The 20,595-nt window shown below is 41.2% G+C and overlaps 1 protein-coding gene and 1 long non-coding RNA gene across 3 annotated transcripts in view; one reads left to right on the top strand and one right to left on the bottom strand.

Moving 5' to 3' along the window:
• Positions 1-20,595, bottom strand: part of LOC124278102 (COP1-interactive protein 1-like) — an 84,784-nt gene that overhangs the window by 24,676 nt on the left and 39,513 nt on the right. Inside the window, exons 2-7 of one of the 2 annotated variants that reach the window (XM_046713847.1) lie at positions 17,943-19,164; positions 11,981-12,351; positions 9,104-9,274; positions 6,364-6,489; positions 5,856-5,954; positions 5,545-5,643 (exon numbers count right to left, since the gene is read on the bottom strand). In XM_046713847.1, the coding sequence (XP_046569803.1) occupies positions 5,545-5,643; positions 5,856-5,954; positions 6,364-6,489; positions 9,104-9,274; positions 11,981-12,351; positions 17,943-19,164 (2,088 nt within the window). The remainder of the gene's footprint in view (positions 1-5,544; positions 5,644-5,855; positions 5,955-6,363; positions 6,490-9,103; positions 9,275-11,980; positions 12,352-17,942; positions 19,165-20,595) is intronic. The other variant, XM_046713848.1, reaches the window with a different exon arrangement.
• Positions 13,369-13,801, top strand: LOC124278103. Its single transcript, XR_006898978.1, has 2 exons — positions 13,369-13,529; positions 13,721-13,801. It is a non-coding gene; the product is annotated as an uncharacterized LOC124278103 (long non-coding RNA).

Genomic DNA, 20,595 nt, shown 5'->3' with positions numbered 1-20,595 from the left:
TTTGGTATAGGATCGTGTATACCGACTGTTATTTTGGTGTAGGATCGTGTATACCGACTGTTATTTTGGTGTAGGATCGTGTATGCCGACTGTTATTTTGGTGTAGGATCGTGTATGCCGACTGTTATTTTGGTGTAGGATCGTGTATGCCGACTGTGATTTGGGTTTAAGATCGTGTATACCGACTGTTATTTTGGTGTAGGATCGTGTATACCGACTGTGATTTGGGTTTAAGATCGTGTATACCGACTGTTATTTTGGTGTAAGATCGTGTATACCGACTGTTATTTTGGTGTAGGATCGTGTATACCGACTGGGTTTTTTTGGTGTAGGATCGTGTATGCCGACTGTTATTTTGGTGTAAGAACGTGTATACGAACTGTTATTTTGGTGTAGGATCGTGTATACCGACTGTTATTTTGGTGTAGGATCGTGTATGCCGACTGTTATTTTGGTGTAAGATCGTGTATACCGACTGTTATTTTGTTGTAGGATCGTGTATGCCGACTCTTATTTGGGTTTAAGATCGTGTATATCGATTGTTATTTTGGTGTAGGATCGCGTATACCGTCTGTTGTTTTGGTATAGGATCGTGTATACCGACTGTTATTTTGGTGTAGGATCGTGTATACCGACTGTTATTTTGGTGTAGGATCGTGTATGCCGACTGTTATTTTGGTGTAGGATCGTGTATTCCGACTGTGATTTGGGTTTAAGATCGTGTATACCGACTGTTATTTTGGTGTAGGATCGTGTATGCCAACTGTGATTTGCGTTTAAGATCGTGTATACCGACTGTTATTTTGGTGTAGGATCGTGTATGCCAACTATGATTTGGGTTTAAGATCGTGTATGCCGACTGTTATTTTGGTGTAGGATCGTGTATGCCGACTGTGATTTGGGTTTAAGATCGTGTGTACCGACTGTTATTTTGGTGTAGGATCGTGTATACCAACTGTTATTTTGGTATAGTTTGCCGACTGTGATTGTGGGTAAAAGATTCCATACTTAATATCAAAGTAGAAGCTTTGTTCAGACTTAGTAGTTTGAGTATGTGTTTTTTAAAACATGAAAGTGTTTCGATTTCTCATATTATAAGAGGATGTCTACAGGAATAGGTAATTTGGTGTCAAGCTGCGCAAAAGTTTCTTCTCTCAGACAGTGATTAAAATTTGCTTTCATTATGTAACATATTATGATTCATACACCGTACACAAGCATTTGCTCAGTAATACAATTATCCCAATAAAAGCACAAAATCGAAGTTTAGAGAATGAATGATTTGTAAATTGATTCGAGCCCTATCGTAGATAAACGGTATTTGAAATTACGAAGGCAGATGATCAACCTTATCTATTGTATCTTCTTGATGGTGTCACGGTTTAACTAAAATTTCAAACTTTGAGTCACCAGCAAAGAGTCTGGTAATACATATTAATTTAACTGCTGTGTCATCAATGCAAGCTATAAAATGAGGGCCCCAAGAGTTTCGTTAGCTGTGATTGAGCTGCACTCACACACGCACATTGTGAACATATTTGGTGATATACTTCAATCAGTTGGTGGGCAGTAGAGTGGCCCGCTTGGAAGCCGTTCAAAAGTTATTCGTACAAAGGTTGGTTGGTTGCTTGGTTGTTTAACTCACCAATATTCCAGCAATATGGTGGCGGTCTGTAAATAATCGAGTCTGGACCAGACAATCCAGTGGTCAACATCATCGTTCTACACAACTGGAATACAATGACATGCGTCAACCAAGTCAGCGAGCCTGACCACCGGATTCCGTTAGTCGCTTCTTACGAAAAGCATGGGTTACTGAAGACCAATTCTTTCCCGGATCACATACAAAAGTATGTATCGCCTACAGTTCGAGACAATATTATGGTCACTTTTCTTGAACAGCATGATTATATTTGTCTTTTCAACTAAACACGTAACACACTAATGATAAATTGAACACTGAAAGTAATGTTATATCAATGCAGTTTATAGTTTTCTCAGGTAACGTATGACTAACATGAACATAGAGATTTTTGGGGGGTTACATCTTATTTTTATTCTTGTACTCAAGAATAAAAAGATGTAACCCAGAAAAGTCTCTATGTTCATCAAGTAGCATCTTCTAAAATGCAAATCAAGCATCTAACGTATGACTAATTCTGTCAGGTCCCGAAGCTTTAATGATAGGTAAGCATTAATGAATGCAATCATAATTGTGATATAAATTCAGTACGAAATGGAAAATCTATCAAAATCTTATCCTCATTTTTCATGTGTGTCACGGGATATAAATATTCATTTACTTTTCAAGGTTTGTCCATATCAGAGATGATAGTAGGATTGTCAAAAGCAAAACGCAATTTGATGTTTCTGAATTTTTTTTTTAACTTCAGTTCGTAATAGTTTCCAGTACGGAGGTTTGTATTTTCAATAGCACTGATATTTTCTTTAGGGTAATGTTTCATATTTTTACTTTATTTCACCCTTTCTTATTATTATGTTATTCTTTCCCACTCCTTGCCTTTTTACTTAACCTAACGCCTTATTTCTCTTCTCAAGTTTGGATCTCACTACGGTTTATCACTCAGATGTAATGCAACACTCTTGAATGGAACGCATTTTTGGACATAAGTATTGCATATCTTATAAAACAGTTTACATGGTTGATTAACGTAACAACAGGAAGTAAAAATATCTGATATATGTTATCGTTCACATAAGTAACTGAAGTTTATCTAAGTCGGCCTATTCTTAATACCGGATTACTCTCTTTGGAGATACGTTTGTTGATAGATAAGTCCATTTTCAACAAGTGTCTTTAGGATCACTTATCTTCTTAGGTAAAATAATTGAATCAATATTGATTCATTACATACATTTTCTAAATTATGAAGCCTTCTACAGATAATATCATGAGTGTTTAAGAAAGTGCCTCTGATCTTGAAGTGAATATCCCGACTGTGATTGTGTGTCAACATACAGCTTTCGATGGAGATCCGTACACAATCGTGATGCTGGAATGGTGGTAGAGTAATGTTCTGTCGATGAATCTTCATAGAAAGGTCGCTAAATACAATAAGCATGCTATCCACAAATTTGTCTTCTAAAATAGTGTGATTGTTTGTGTAGATTCTGTGTCGCCATTGTGTGTATCTCGGATTATGTGTCTAATCGTGTGTATCTCGGATTATGTGTCTAATTGTGTGTATCTCGGATTATGTGTCTAATTGTGTGTATCTCGGACTATGTGTCTAATTGTGTGTGCCGACTGTGCCGGATTGTGTGTGTCGGGTTGTGGTATTCTGTAAATGTGTGTAAGCAGATTTGTGCGTCCGGATGTCTGTGTACCATTGTGGATATTGACTGAGTGAAAGCTATCACGACTGCTTTGTGTTACATTGTGTGTGTCAACTGTGATTGTCAGTATGTTTGTGTACCTCGATTGGGATTTTGCAAGTATGAGTTGTATTCCAACTGTGACTGTTGTAGGCATAGAATTCGACTCGGATTGTTCGTTAATGTTTGTGTACTCCTACTGTGACTTTGTTTATGCAATGTTAATCCGGGGTATCAGCCAGCTTTTGAAATGCGTGCAGTATTAATTATTCATGCACAAACCGATAAAACTTATGTTGCTGTAGGATCACAATTTATTTTATGATGATCATATTCAGGTGTACATTCCTATTTATCTACACACATGCGAAATTCGCACAATAATAACACGATTGTCGCCACAAGTTCAAAGGTCCACAGTTCTTGAGCACTTTGTCCGATAATGAACTCCACACTATATATTTGCGTTATTTACAATGCAAACAAGACGTATTGCAAATCATACTATTAGTAAAACAATTGACAGGTATTGGAATGGATCGGATCACAGACAGGTAATCATACAGCCCGTAACACTTCAAAACTCGTCCCCAGTAACGTCTATGTACAGCCCGCTGTTTGGTCGGCGTAAGTAACGACCCTCGTGTCTCGAGCGATCCAACCATTGGTAGGCTAATGAGTCCTTAGTGAATGCATTTTGTAAATGGGGTGTATCCACTGGATCTACCTCTGAGAGGGTCGCAGTCAGTACCTCCAAATATCTAGAGTCCATCGTCAAGTTTTCTACGTGTGTATGCGTGTGTTCTAGTATATTCCACTTGAATGGCTTCAAATTTATTCCGATTTCGTCGAAGTGATGAACCATGGCAGGGACACAGCCCCATGCAGGCCACGAACATACACACACCACAGACCAATATAGTTCTCCATTCGAAGCACTGTAGCTTAACCTTCAGTTAACAATCTAGCTCGATGTATAAAACGTTCGTATCCATGTTAGGATTCAGGCTTAAGACGGGAACAGCAGCATGTATGGAGGATTGTTCGAAGGATGGAGGGAGAAGTGCTGGTGTTACTGTGTGGTGTACCATGGAAGTGTACGGGCTGTGTATGTCAACACTGTTGTATACAGGCAGAGGCGGGCCGCTGAGGGTCGGGGAGGGCCATCTGTGGAGGAGACAATAGTAAGTAGTCACATGAAACAGCAATCATATTCAAAACAGTTATGCTTGTCAGTACTCATATCATTTTGTGGTTTTGAATGTTGAATCCAGCAGACCTGTGTGTCGAGGCCGGTATCCAGTGGACTACAATGCAGGGGTAACGGTGAATGTAGCAGTGGCGAGAACGTGTCAACGAAATGATAATAAAACAATAGTACAAAGCAGTGAAGCATAAAGTCAAAATACGTTTAGGACAATGTGTGCTGCAGATCTTTGGAACAGAAATACTTCACATGTTGTATAGTGTTAGAAATAGATTTTCATCAATCAGGTTTTAGATTTCAAGAGACACAGTATAAAAGTTAAGGCATATTTCATATAAAAAAACAAAATTCTGTCATTTACGACCCTGCATGATTAGATAGCAATTATGGTTGTGACGTCAAAACAAACAACACAAAGACAAATCTATTGGAAGTTGTCACGATTCAAATGATATCCCTGTTATCCCAAACTCTATTATAGCTTCTCATTGTAAGACACAGGTCTACACACAGCTTGGAGAGCTTGGTAATATTTATATGGGGTTGTGACCTCTCGGAAGAAAACGATATCCTTGTCTTGTGACCCTGAAACAAAGCGCCAGCGTACGCACCAGACATCATTAGTAACACGCAACACAGTTAACGATATTCGCATTCCTTTGTTAAATCAAGTAGCCGTGAGACAAATCAACGTCGGTACCTAATAACTCAAACTCATTCCAAACGAGATGCCAATGAACAACGTTCTCACACATGCATAGACGGGAAAGGCAGAGTTGTAGACTGTAGAATCATGTTTCATGATGAAGGGAAAGGCAGAGTTGTAGGCTGTAGAATCATGTTTCATGAAAGTGTCATGACGCCAGAGGTATGTTGGAAGTTGAGCACGTGAAAGATGTCTGTAAATGTGAAAGTATAAAGTAAGTGTTGCGTGTATGTGATACATGGTTGTATATGCTGTGTTTGTGTACAGGTGCCCGACTAAGTGGGAGCTGGCCTACCTCTTCCACCTTGTACTGCAGTTCCTCGGCCTTCAGTTTGTACATGGCGCACTTCTGGTCCAGGGACATGGCTTCAAGGCTGCTCTGGCGATGTGGAATCTAGTTATCATGTGATCACACATTATCAAAAAACTGTCCAGAAAGTGTGAAACAATAACTTCTGAATTAATTTTCTTCACTAATGTTACGTAATAAGCTTAAAACATTTAGTATGCAGAATACAAAACATACGAGAGCGTTAGAGAATATGGCTTAACACTACTTTATAGTAAAATAGGGTATAGACACATATTTGTACTGCATGTACATACCTTTAATGGAGGAAGACGTTTCGGTGTGATGCTGTCGGGTTCGATGTTCCCTTCTGGAGTTTTGTCCGATTCATAGGCACTGTGTTCCAGCAAGTCAAGCTTCAAGGAAACCAAAAAAGCATTTGATTACTCTATGAGTTTTTGTATCGCTGCCACTAGGTTTCTGATTGACCATGTCATATTCAGGTTTGGATTGGAGGTATTGGTTTGGGGTACTCCCTATGATACAATGATAATAGATATATATTGAAATTAACCATTATGCGTCAGACCGTAGAAAAAGAGAAATTGTCTGTCACAAGACCGCCTGGGTGTTCCTGTGTTAAATGAACCAAGGTCGTTGGTTTGATCCCCTGGCAGCACCAGCTAAACACGTTACTTGTTTGGCATCAAACAAAGACTGGTCGGCTTGACGTGGATATACTGAGTATGAGTTGGTGGTTGATGATAAAATACTGCATGGAATGTTTGCTCATAAATATCGACATTACTCCTACACAGCACATACCTGTTCACAGATGCTGCTGTAGTCTATCTTCAGTCTGATGTGCTCCTCCTCCATTATGTGAAGTCTTTCTTTCAATCCTTTTATCTGATCTGTAGCAATCTTCAAATGTTTCTGGCTCTCAATTAACTGAAACAACACAGATAGGTCGGAATGACATACCCCCCTCATCTCCAGCAGACTTGTTCGCTATTACATTAGGTAAACTGTTCTAATTATAACTGGATGGGTTCAATGCTTAACCTGACTGAGTGTCATTGTATCGGTCGGATCGGTCATGATGAGGTCAACCAATGGGATATCTGGTCAGGAAACGAATATTTACAGGCAGACGCAATATTGTTGGAAATCTGATTGCCACATGGAAGAGCAGTAACTGACCTGAGACTAGCACGCATAGCACCACAAGGAAACACTCAGAAAGGCGAGAGGACAATGCAGCAGGTTGGAAGAATAGAATCTGGCAATGCAGTATGATAGGATAGATGATAACGCAGCATGATAAGATAGATGATAACGCAGCATGATAGGATAGATGATAACGCAGCATGATAGGATAGATGATAACGCAGCATGATAGGAGGATAGATGATAATGCAGCATGATAGGATAGATGATAACGCAGCATGATAGGATAGATGATAACGCAGCATGATAGGAGGATAGATGATAACGCAGCATGATAGGAGGATAGATGATAATGCAGCATGATAGGATAGATGATAACGCAGTATGATAGGAGGATAGATGATAATGCAACATGATAGGAGGATAGATGATATTGCAGCATGATAGGATAGATGATAACGCAGCATGATAGGATAGATGATAATGCAGCATGATAGGATAGATGATATTGCAGCATGATAGGATAGATGATAACAGCATGATGATAGGATGATAGATAGGATAATGATAACGCAGCATGATAGGATAGATGATAATGCATAACGCAGCATGATAGGATAGATGATAACGCAGCATGATAGATAGATGAGCAGCATGATAGATAGATGATAACGCAGTATGATAGGAGGATAGATGATAATGCAGCATGATAGGATAGATGATAACGCAGCATGATAGGATAGATGATAATGCAGCATGATAGGATAGATGATAATGCAGCATGATAGGATAGATGATAATGCAGCATGATAGGATAGATGATAATGCAGCATGATAGGATAGATGATAATGCAGCATGATAGGATAGATGATAAATGCAGCATGATAGGATAGATGATAATAGGATAGATGATAATGCAGCATGATAGGATAGATGATAATGCAGCATGATAGGATAGATGATAATGCAGCATGATAGGATAGATGATAACGCAGCATCATAGGATAGATGATAATGCAGCATGATAGGATAGATGATAATGCAGCATCATAGGATATATGATAAAGAAGCATAAACAGAGGAAAGACGACAACGCGGCACGATAGGTGGATAGATGATAACACAGAATAATTGGAGGAAAGACAACAACACAGCTTGAAGGGAGGATAGATGACAACGAAGCATGATGGAAGGTTAGATGACAACGCAGCACGATGGGATAACAGATACTAACAGGCACAATAAGAAGTAACAGGAAGCGAGGTGACACAAAACCAGTTTGACTGGATATGATTCTCACTTATAATTCTCTGATATGAGGTAAGAATACAGCATTATCAACTGAGAGCTTAACTTAGGGCATTACAGTGCTTAGATGGGAGGTTTGGGTACATTGTGGTGGTCAGAAGGGAGGTTTGGCTACATTGGGAGGTTTGGCTACATTGTGGTGGTCAGATGGGAGGTTTGGCTGCATTGTGGTGGTCAGATGGGAGGTTTGGCTACATTGTGGTGGTCAGATGGGAGGTCTGGCTACATTGTGATTGTCAGATGGGAGGTTTGTCTACATTACAGTGCTTAGATGGGAGGTTTGGCTACATTGTGGTGGTCAGAAGGGAGGTTTGGGTACATTGGGAGGTTTGGCTACATTGTGGTGGTCAGATGGGAGGTTTGGCTACATTGTGGTGGTCAGATGGGAGGTCAGATGGGACATTGTGGGTTTGGCTGGGACATTTGGCTACATTGTGGTCAGATGGGAGGTTTGGCTACATTGTGGTGGTCAGATGGGAGGTTTGGCTACATTGTGGTGGTCAGATGGGAGGTTTGGCTACATTGTGGTGGTCAGATGGGAGGTCTGGCTACATTGTGGTGGTCAGATGGGAGGTTTGGCTACATTGTGGTGGTCAGATGGGAGGTCTGGCTACAAGATGGGAGGTTGGCTACATTGTGGTCAGATGTTTAGAGGTTTGGCTACATTACAGTGCTTAGATGGGAGGTTTGGCTACATTGTGGTGGTCAGATGGGAGGTTTGGCTACATTGTGGTGGTCAGATGGGAGGTTTGGCTACATTGTGGTGGTCAGATGGGAGGTTTGGCTACATTGTGGTGGTCAGATGGGAGGTTTGGCTACATTGTGGTGGTCAGATGGGAGGTTTGGCTACATTGTGGTGGTCAGATGGGAGGTTTGGCTACATTGTGGTGGTCAGATGGGAGGTGTGGCTACAACGTTAGATAGGGCTGTACAGCAATACATGGAAGTTATTTCCCATACATTGTTCGTATGTAGGTTAGTAGAAATCAAGTAAATGTCTTCCCATTTACCACCCACTAACATTGCCTCTACAAATAGATTATATAGAAACACTACAGCTACACCAGTCGATTGTATGTATCCTACCTCTTGTTGTAGTAGCTCTTTCTCTCTCAGGTGTAGTTTCGAGTCGTCTGACATGGCGGTGGAGACTGTTTCCTGCGTGACAAGCAACAACTTTTTCTCTGCCGTCATCACTTTCAGTCGTTCTTCAGCCAGCAGTCGCTCCAAGGACTCGACCCGCTTTTTCATCTGTCTCTGGAGAAGGTTGGTTTGCAGACAGATATCCGCCATATTTAGACGTACTCATGACCAGTGGTATACAATAAATAACATTAACACACTTGGGAATATAGTATTGAAATACTGTGCAGGTGGAAATTGTGTCTTACTTATCTTTCCCTGTTGTTTATGTGGCAAAACCGCGTTATCAGTGGTTCGAGTTTCGAAGGGAACTAACTCTAAATACAGACTGTAGGTATGCTGTTTTGTTTCGTATGCGGAAACCGTTACTTGATTCATCATTAAAACTGCACAAGTTATTCTGTTAAATATTGTGGCTGCGCATAGTCTGTCTCACAGTCCCTGAACCACGTTATTTTCCCTAATGCTTAGCCCTCCCTGCAATGTAGTCTGTCTCACAGTCCCTGAACCACTCTAATTTTCCTAATGCCTAGCCCTCCCTGCAATGTTGTCTGCCTCACAGTCCCTGAACCACGTTATTTTCCCTAATGCCTAGCCCTCCCTGCAATGTAGTCTGCCTCACAGTCCCTGAACCACATTATTTTCCCTACTGCCTAGCCCTCCCTGCAATGTAGTCTGCCTCACAGTCCCTGAACCACGTTATTTTCCTAATGCCTAGTCCTCCCTGCAATGTAGTCTGTCTCACAGTCCCTGAACCACGTTATTTTCCCTAATGCCTAGCCCTCCCTGCAATGTAGTCTGCCTCACAGTCCCTGAACCACGTTATTTTCCCAATGCCTAGCCCTCCCTGCAATGTAGTCTGCCTCACAGTCCCTGAACCACATTATTTTCCCTACTGCCAAGCACTCCCTGCAGTGTAGTCTGTCTCAGTCCCCGAACCACATTATTTTCCCTAATGCCTAGCCCTCCCTGCAATGTAGTCTGTCTCACAGTCCCCCAACCACATTATTTTCCCTACTGCCAAGCACTCCCTGCAGTGTAGTCTGCCTCACAGTCCCTGAACCACATTATTTTCCCTACTGCCAAGCACTCCCTGCAGTGTAGTCTGTCTCAGTCCCCGAACCACATTATTTTCCCTACTGCCTAGCCCTCCCTGCAATGTAGTCTGCCTCACAGTCCCTGAACCACGTTATTTCCCTAATGCCTAGTCCTCCCTGCAATGTAGTCTGTCTCACAGTCCCTGAACCACGTTATTTTCTCTAATGTCTAGTCCTCCCTGCAATGTAGTCTGTCTCACAGTCCCTGAACCACACTATTTTCCCCACTGCCTAGCCCTCCCTGCAATGTAGTCTGTCTCACAGTCCCTGAACCACGTTATTTTCCCTAATGCCCAGCCCTCCCTGCAATGTAGTCTGCCTCACAGTCCCTGAACCACATTATTTTCCCTACTGCCAAGCACTCCCTGCAGTGTAGTCTGTCTCAGTCCCCGAACCACATTATTTTCCCTAATGCCTAGCCCTCCCTGCAATGTAGTCTGTCTCACAGTCCCCCAACCACATTATTTTCCCTAATGCCTAGCCCTCCCTGCAATGTAGTCTGTCTCACAGTCCCTGAACCACGTCCTAATGTCTAGTCCTCCCTGTTAATGTAGTCTGTCTCACAGTCCCTGAACCACGCGTTATTTTCCCCCCTGCCTAGCCCTCCCTGCAATGTAGTCTGTCTCACAGTCCCTGAACCACGTTATTTTCCCTAATGCCCCCTCCCTGCAATGTAGTCTGCCTCACAGTCCCTGAACCACGTTGTTTTCTGCCTACAGTCCCTGCAATGTAGTCTGCCTCACAGTCCCTGAACCACATTATTTTCCCTAATGCCTAGCCCTCCCTGCAATGTAGTCTGTCTCACAGTCCCTGAACCACATTATTTTCCCTAATGCCTAGTCCTCCCTGCAATGTAGTCTGTCTCAGTCCCCGAACCACATTATTTTCCCTAATGTCTAGCCCTCCCTGCAATGTAGTCTGCCTCACAGTCCCTGAACCACGTTATTTTCCCTAATGCCTAGCCCTCCCTGCAATGTAGTCTGCCTCACAGTCCCTGAACCACATTATTTTCCCTAATGCCTAGCCCTCCCTGCAATGTAGTCTGTCTCACAGTCCCTGAACCACATTATTTTCCCTAATGCCTAGTCCTCCCTGCAATGTAGTCTGTCTCACAGTCCCTGAACCACATTATTTTCCCTAATGCCTAGTCCTCCCTGCAATGTAGTCTGTCTCACAGTCCCTGAACCATTCTATTTTCCCTAATGCCTTGATTATATTGATGTTAACTTTCACACTGAAGCTGACAAGACTCTTCACGCAACAGTCCAGAAACCATTCCATGTCCCATTATTACGAAGTGATAATGTAGCCGTGCGACTCTCCAAAGCAGAAATTTGGCGATTAGCATATGACACCTATCTATGACTTTAAAGGCCCAATCTCAACTATAAATGGCATCATAGATTCCGTCGCACAAAAGGAATACACTCATGGATATTAATCAGACCATGGCCAAATTTCGCGTAACACGTATCCAAGAAACGTTTGCTATTGCTTTATCACATAACAACTATTTCAGGCATTTTATAGCCATACGTATTTTGTTTATAAGTATCTATTTTGGCAGGTATCTGTGATTTCATGTTGACAATGCTTTTAATGTTGGCCTTGAATTCCCACGTACGATGTAGTGAAAAAGAGTAACCTCCCTTAAACAACTGAAAATGCCGTTTTGCCGTTTATGTCACAGAAAATAATTATGCGAATTAACCCGACTACTCACATCCCAGTCTCTGTGTATAACGGTGCCCTTGTCTGAATGAGGCGGAGGAGAGAGGAAGACGTCGTCACTGCCGACACTGGCGTTGCTAAGGGCGCTAACCTGGCTGGCACTTCGGTCTGACTGCGCAGACGCCTCCTTTATTACAGCTTCCAATTCCTGCTCCGCCTTATCGGCCCGCTCAGTGACGATTTCAAGTAGATTGCTCAGCACGCTATTCTTGTCGTGCAACATAGCCAGGTCTTGTTCAAGCTCCGCCTCCTTCTTCTTCCACATGTCGCTCGTCTCATCAATGTGTTCTTTTAGTGACGTCACCTCGCGCTCTACATCCTCACGCTCCAACTCTTTGTGCTTTATTACTGATTTCAGGTCCACTGAAATACACTGGATAGTATCATTTCATTTTACATACAGAACTAACTATCTATCTATCTATCTATCTATCTATCCTACCTAGGAAAGTAAGCTTATCACTGCATCTTACTGAGATAAACACAGTAGAATTGCATGATGCAGTTTTCTGTGGTAACTGCGGGTAACCAAGGTAGAAACATGTTTGTAAATGGCGAGTTGAGACACGTATGTTACAGAAAACAATGTAAAGAAATCTGAGATAGACACCTGTGTTACAGATGGCTAGGACACATTGTTGTCAAGTTGAATTGTATTCACATCTACAGTAATCTGTTTGATTGGCATTTTAGAAGTTGATGGATAGAAGAAAAGTATAATACTTTATGGATAACAACTTCTTTATTTGTTATGTAACAGGGATTAAGTAAGACAACATGAATACATCCCCTCATGTTGTCTTACTTAATCCCTGTTACATGTATATAAGTCGGTTCTGTGCTGTATTACTTTACTCAACGGTATAAGAAGCTATACCGAAACGTCCCATCATAACAAATAAAAAAGTTGTTATCCATAAAGTATTATACTTTTCTACATGTGCAGTATTTCAGCAATATCCTGGCCGTTGTTGTGGGAGATTCACCAGGGGAACATTCATATAACATGATAGAATGTAATGCTGATGAAGGTCATTATGTTATAGACGAAGTTCAAAGGAGAGTCACAGAAAGTCAATAATGAATAGCTGGCCAGCACCTTCCACTTTTCGCGTCATCTACGAGACCAGTTTACTCCTTGGCAAGGGCGAGGGTTTGAGTGAGTGAGTGGGTTTGGTTTTACGCCGCTTTTAGCAATATTCCAGCAATATCACTGTTGATGCAGAAAAAATGTTCACTTCAATTAGTTTATAATTTCATGCACTAACGATATTTGTTGTCAAAAGGTTATATTTTTATGTTGCAAAGTACAAAGTTCTAAAATAGTGTAGTAATTTCCATTGTAAAATTTAGTTCAGATGAGGTTCAAAAAGTCTAGCTTGGCTATAACTGTTATTAGTTTTCCAAAAAGTATTATCATGATTGTCATAACACATTAACACATTCCTCTTATTGTGAGTGTTGCTCCTCATCAGAGCACATGGCTTGTCACTGCCTCCATGTTGGAGACATCAGCTGTTGTAGTTGGCATGAACACAAATGTGAGTAGCATTGTTTGCTATTGTAATATATTTCAAGGCATAATAAGGTAATATTATTTGAGGTTTTTGTTAATTGTACATTTTATTCATTTATCTTGTAACTGTTAATTTGAAGTAATTTACTTTGACTTGTCATGTAGTTTGACTGTTAGGAATAATTTACTTAGCAAGTCTGTATTTCTGCTTTGTAGTTTTCTGAACCTCACCAAGCCAAAGAAAGAAGTCAAAGTGAAATTGAACGTATACCAGAATAAATTATTGGTGCGAGTAAAGAATTTTTGTGTCTTGCATCCACAATCACGGCGGGGGACAACACAAATGGGCTTCACACATTGTAGCCATGTGGGGAATCGAACCCGGGACTTCGGCGTGGCGAGCGAACGCTTTAACCACAAGGCTACCCCAACTCCCCGGTGAGGGTTTGAAGCATATTGTGTTTGTGTGGGAATGGTAAATGGAATTCTGCTACACACAGTTACGAGCAGGGGTTGCGGTTGGGACCCAGGGAGAGGCAATACCTGTGGAAACATCTTGCACGTGTTTCTTAAACTTCTTAAATGTTTTTCTTCCCTCACGAGCCGATATAAGCGTTACTGAGATAAATGCTGCCCCCAATGATACCTGTTACCCTGAGGGTGTAATAGAAGCACAATTTATCACCGACATTGTTTCGGAGACGGTAATCGGTGGTATGCTTCAGCTTTGACCTTGTCCATTTCTGTTTCAGTTCTATTTCTTGGACATGCCATGCTATATTACCCATGCATATGGTATCAAGTATATATCAGTGGTGCATACATATGTGTATATTGTATTTCGAAGGCTCAGGGTGTGTGTACCACCTATTCTGCCTCTCGGTGTGTTGAAGATACAGTTACAGATCATATAGAATGGACACACATCCAAAATATGGCACGAGTTGATACTCTGACCGTTTAAAATTTTGGAACAGATATGGATACTGTATAAAACAATATTCAGCGTGACATTCGGCATCTTAAAGTTACATGGTAGAGAGATTGTAAATACATGCTTCGTCATTGCAAGGGAGAGTTAGACTTGGCTTGCTGCGCCGTGCCTCGATTGGTGTACAGGCTGAGGCCGAGTGTGCTAGGATAGAAACACACCGGTGTGGCGCATTCTTGTCAATTAATTTAGCACAGGCTTGTCTGCCAACTGGAACCGTTCCAAGATAGAGTGGAAGAATTCGCAGGGTTGGTAAAAGTTCACCAGTGATCAAAAGAATGCCATTCACAGTTCAGTTTCGTGCGACCATTACTGTGATGGAAGGTGGTAGATGTAGCCAGTTATTACAGTGTTGAATGGTGGTAGATCAAGACGGTCACTACAATGGTGGAAGGTGGCAGATCTAGAGCTTATTGCAGTTGTGTGAAGTTGTAGGCGGTCTTTACTGTGAAGGAATGTGGTCGGCAACCATTACATTAATAGAACGTGGAGGATCTAGGCTGTCATTACAGTGATGGTTGGTGGAAAGTAACCATAACAGTTATATGGGAAGTGGTAGATTTAGTCATTTCAATGATGGAGGTAAAACACCCATGCGAACATTGAAGAAGGTGGTAGATTGTTCAGGTAGTCATTAACAGTGCTGGTAGATCATATTGGTGTGAGGTGGTAGATTTAGCTGTGATTGTTCAGGTAGTCATTAACAGTGCTGGTAGGTCATAGTGGTGTGAGGTGGTAGATTTAGCTGTGATTGTTCAGGTAGTCATTAACAGTGCTGGTAGGTCATAGTGGTGTGAGGTGGTAGATTTAGCTGTGATTGTTCAGGTAGTCATTAACAGTGCTGGTAGGTCATAGTGGTGTGAGGTGGTAGATTTAGCTGTGATTGTTCAGGTAGTCATTAACAGTGCTGGTAGGTCATAGTGGTGTGAGGTGGTAGATTTAGCTGTGATTGTTCAGGTAGTCATTAACAGTGCTGGTAGGTCATAGTGGTGTGAGGTGGTAGATTTAGCTGTGATTGTTCAGGTAGTCATTAACAGTGCTGGTAGGTCATAGTGGTGTGAGGTGGTAGATTTAGCTGTGATTGTTCAGGTAGTCATTAACAGTGCTGGTAGGTCATAGTGGTGTGAGGTGGTAGATTTAGCTGTGATTGTTCAGGTAGTCATTAACAGTGCTGGTAGGTCATAGTGGTGTGAGGTGGTAGATTTAGCTGTGATTGTTCAGGTAGTCATTAACAGTGCTGGTAGGTCATAGTGGTGTGAGGTGGTAGATTTAGCTGTGATTGTTCAGGTAGTCATTAACAGTGCTGGTAGGTCATAGTGGTGTGAGGTGGTAGATTTAGCTGGTATTGTTCAGGTAGTCATTAACAGTGCTGGTAGGTCATAGTGGTGTGAGGTGGTAGATTTAGCTGTGATTGTTCAGGTAGTCATTAACAGTGCTGGTAGGTCATAGTGGTGTGAGGTGGTAGATTTAGATGGTATTGTTCAGGTAGTCATTAACAGTGCTGGTAGGTCATAGTGGTGTGAGGTGGTAGATTTAGCTGGTATTGTTCAGGTAGTCATTAACAGTGCTGGTAGATCATAGTGGTGTGAGGTGGTAGATTTAGCTGTGATTGTTCAGGTAGTCATTAACAGTGCTGGTAGATCATAGTGGTGTGAGGTGGTAGATTTAGCTGGTATTGTTCAGGTAGTCATTAACAGTGCTGGTAGATCATATTGGTGTGAGGTGGTAGATTTAGCTGTGATTGTTCAGGTAGTCATTAACAGTGCTGGTAGGTCATAGTGGTGTGAGGTGGTAGATTTAGCTGTGATTGTTCAGGTAGTCATTAACAGTGCTGGTAGATCATAGTGGTGTGAGGTAGTAGATTTAGCTGTGATTGTTCAGGTAGTCATTAACAGTGCTGGTAGGTCATAGTGGTGTGAGGTGGTAGATTTAGGCAGTCATTACAGTGACGAAAAATGATGGTAGATCTAGGCGGTCATTATAGGTAAAAAATATATTAGATCTCGGCTGTTGTTACAGTCATGGAAAATTGTCGATCAAGCTCGTCATTACAGTTATTGAAGGTGATATATCTTGGCTGTCAGTAAAGTTATTGAAGGGTGTAGAATTAGGCGGTCATTATCGTTATTATAGGTTACAGATATAGGCGATCACTGCAGTTACCGAAGGTGGTAGACCTATACAGTCATTACAAAGATGGAATATGGTAGATTTCGCGGTCATTGCAGTTACCGAAGGTGATAGATCTAGGCAGTCATTACAGTTATTGAATGTCAGAGATCTGGGCGCACTGGATGGACTGTACGACTGGATGGAACTGAAACGTTCTACTCCAAAATGGCGTCATTTCGAGCTCTTTTCTGTGTAGCAGCACGCAGAAGGGTAAACAAATACTTTTCAAACCTCTAGTAGTTCAAATACCTTGTAATGAATTACAGATTATATATTCTGAGTGGCTGTATGCTTCAATGAACCTACAATGCATGTGCAGTTCGTTTAACAATTCAGAACATCATGTATATATCTTTATGTTTCGCCACCGCCAGAGTGGAATAATCTCCTAAATATTATTGTTATCATTAATTTCATGTGAACAATAATTAACGACGTTGCTACGAATCGGTCCTTGGAAGTCGCAACGGTATGAATAGCTACTCTTACCCGTGAACACAGTGTGTTTCTGCTGTAATATAGCTAACTATACCTAGCTTTCCAGTCATCGAATTTCACTCTCTTAAGATAGCCAGGCATCTATCATCTAATTGGTGACACGCATGAATGGATTAACGAGATTCCCACTGTCCCTTTACATTACTTTACAGAAACAAATTTGATTTAGAAAGCATTTCTCTGTACAGCGAGGCATTTCATAATGGCTTCGCATTAAAACATATCCCGGGCATAGCCGCACTTTGATTGGTTGTAAACATCTCTGTTTTTATAAACCTTCACAGGATTAACCTGTTATCATCGCCATATCACTTGCACACGAATTGCAGCTGCATATTAGTTTTAACTCCCAGTATTAAATGCACCAAATCAGCCTCATCCCCTGTCCCCCCGCCCCCACCTTCTCATCCATATAAGTATATGCATTATTATTTGTTATTTTAAGAACAGACCTACGTGACAAACTTACTCCCAACATTCTAGCCAGGTCTACGTCGCTACAGTGTCGGTAAACGTTGTAAGATAAAGAGGGTAAGATAGTTGGGATGCGCACAATTTCATAACGTTACAGCAATGCAGCGATATCACAATGCCTGGAGAAGCTGTTAGTCTACTCCTACATTCGCCGACTGGTACTTGCCTTCCTCCCCTCCCTCCCAACCGCATATCAGTAGCTGGCAATAACGCACGTGCCTGCGAGCCACACGATATCGGGGATCAGGTTACCAAGACACAGATACAACTTGACGAAAACAGCGAAAACTTAATTCAACTTACATATTTCATCCTCGAGATCTAGAACCTTTTCTACGAGTTGAAGCCGTGACATATCCTCTGGGTCCATGGTTGTGCTGCTGTCGTCTGCTACCGCCTTCTGGTCGTCTGTCTTCTGAATGGTTTCTTCCGAAATCCGCCGCGAACTGGTCGACTCAAGTTCCGCCATTTTCCGCCGGAGCTCGCTGTTTTCTTCTTGTAAGCTCTCCAAATGTTTCGTCAGGTCACGTGGCAACGGGGGGCTCCCACTTTTAGGAATGTATGGCGGTTCTGCCGACAGCGAGCGAGGTTCTTTGGTGAGTGTTTGTAAACTCTCGGTCAAGGTTTTGATTCTATCTTGAAATGAATGATTGTCGTCTTCTAACTTTTTCACTTTGTCTTTGAGTTCTATATTCTCAACTGCAGCATCATCTGCTTGGATAGACGGAATTTGTCTGCTAAGCAGCAATTTCAAACGTTCGTTTTCGGAGGAAACACTTTCGTTTTGCATCACTACTTGAGCTAACCGTTCTTTAGTGGCCCCGGCCTCTAGGGCCGAGTGTTCAAGTTGTCTCCTGAGATCGACGACCTCCTGGTAGTCACTATCAAGGCTCTTACTCTTCTTTAGTTTGCCCTGCTGCTGGCGATGTGAATGTTGAATAAAATTCATTTGGGCACACAGGCGCTCAATTTCACGTTCCTTTTCGATAATCTTCCATTTTAGATCATCGGTTTCTATGGTCATTTGTTTAATCTTATCTTCGTAATAAGCGTTTGGGGAAGAGGGTTCCGGTTTGACATTAAGTAACTGAGTCTGTTCCTCAAGTCTTTCTTGCAAGAATTTCACCTCTTCGCGGATATTCTCGTTGTCCTGTTCCACATCTGAAATCTTCTTCCTAGAAACCGAAATTTCCTGCTCCAGTAGTTCACATTGTATTTTGAGATCAATGTCGTTGCTACTGTCAGTATCCGAGTCATTGTCCTCACTCTCCTTCATAAACCTCTCCTTCTCTTTCAGCTCGCGTCTCTTGTTGTTCCGGGACATCTTCCTGATCTGCATGTTGAGGCCCTCATTTTCTTCCTCCATCTCCGCAAGCTTCTTCCTCATCATTTTTGTCTCTTCTTCTGTGAATCTAAGTTGTTCCTTTAAGTCATTCTCTCGTTCGATGCTGTCATACAGATCCCGCATCAATTGCGAAACGTCGTACTCGCTACTACTCTGCTTGCCCACCGTTCCCAGCATCGTCTAATATTAAAACAAAAATGGATTTAATGTACATATAATAAAACATATTAGCAGTATGGAAAGCATAACGCCATATACATTCCCAACTTGAAATATCAAATCATATTACAAGTGTCATTAAAACTTCTTATTGAACCTGTTGGAGTCAGTATATATTAGAATATACTGAGATAGCAAACAAACAAAAACACGATAAATATGATAATAATTACAAAACATTTATTCATAGTTATGCTTAGAGCTTGATGCACAATTGTTTACGAGGTTTATAAACAAAATACATGACTATCTCCTACATACGTATTTGCTATGTCACCAGGAATAGCTAGATCATTTATTACAGTTTAATGGTAAATAATATATTCAATGGAAATGCTTAAAGGAGAATACTAGACAATTGCAATAATTTGCTGGGTGAAAGATAAAGTCATCAGAAACATGTACCCCAATTTGTATTTCAAAAATATGGTGTATTATGTGTTTTTATCGCGAAAACAGTTTCTGTTATCTGAACTTTGATATTATGTTCTTCATATAAAAGTATATACATAGTTGTGAGTTTACTCATGGAACATTTATCAGAAATATTACTTCCTAATAACATTTATATGAAAATCATAATATCAAAGTTGACAAAAAACTATGCATTTACGGCATATATTTAATCATTTTAAATAAATTTGACCAAATTAGAATGAATGACCAAATTTGCTGGGGCATTTTGTAGCTTGGGCAGTTCGACTGGTACCCATGCGATATATATTATCAAAATCAGTAAGAGATTACACATGAACTTGAAAATGTTTCGCTACAAAGTTCTTTTCGGTTTGGAGCCCTAAATGCTGCAGTCTACCCGAAACATTGCCAAACACAACAGCAAATTATGAAGTACTTGTTGCTTTCATTATTTTCCAATTTCTCCAATTACACACGTTGGCATCATCCTCGCTATTTGTCAGTAGTGTGTGCCGTGAAAGTTGTTCTGTATTCTCATTGGCTGAAAAGATGTCATTCTAAGGCTATGACCGAGTACCATAACTATTTCCATAACCAAACACTGGGGAAGCATACATTGTCCTGAATAGTATTATTATTATCAAAGAGGAAGCCATCAGCAACAGGCACATATGACGTCATGTCACATGATACCCCCTCTGCTCATTAACTGTCGGGGGTTTCCGTAATAGGCGGAATACGGGTACGTTTTTTGTGTTTTTTATTGCTATTTTACAAACTTTTTGTTCAATTTTAATCACGGAAGGTGACTTTTAGAATATCCTTTACAATATATCAAAAGTTTTGTTTTCGTTCGTATTCTCGTTTAAGAGCATGGGAATGCTATGGTGTCTTGGCATAGTATCATGTTTTTCGATTTCTTACAATACTGAATCGAACAGCCCGAAAATAAGTATACACCTACTGATAGTCAGG

Source organism: Haliotis rubra, unplaced genomic scaffold, assembly GCF_003918875.1.
Source record: "Haliotis rubra isolate DU_JTF1 unplaced genomic scaffold, ASM391887v1 Scf231, whole genome shotgun sequence".
NCBI lineage: Eukaryota > Metazoa > Mollusca > Gastropoda > Lepetellida > Haliotidae > Haliotis > Haliotis rubra.
This window is presented reverse-complemented; position numbering and strand designations above follow the sequence as displayed.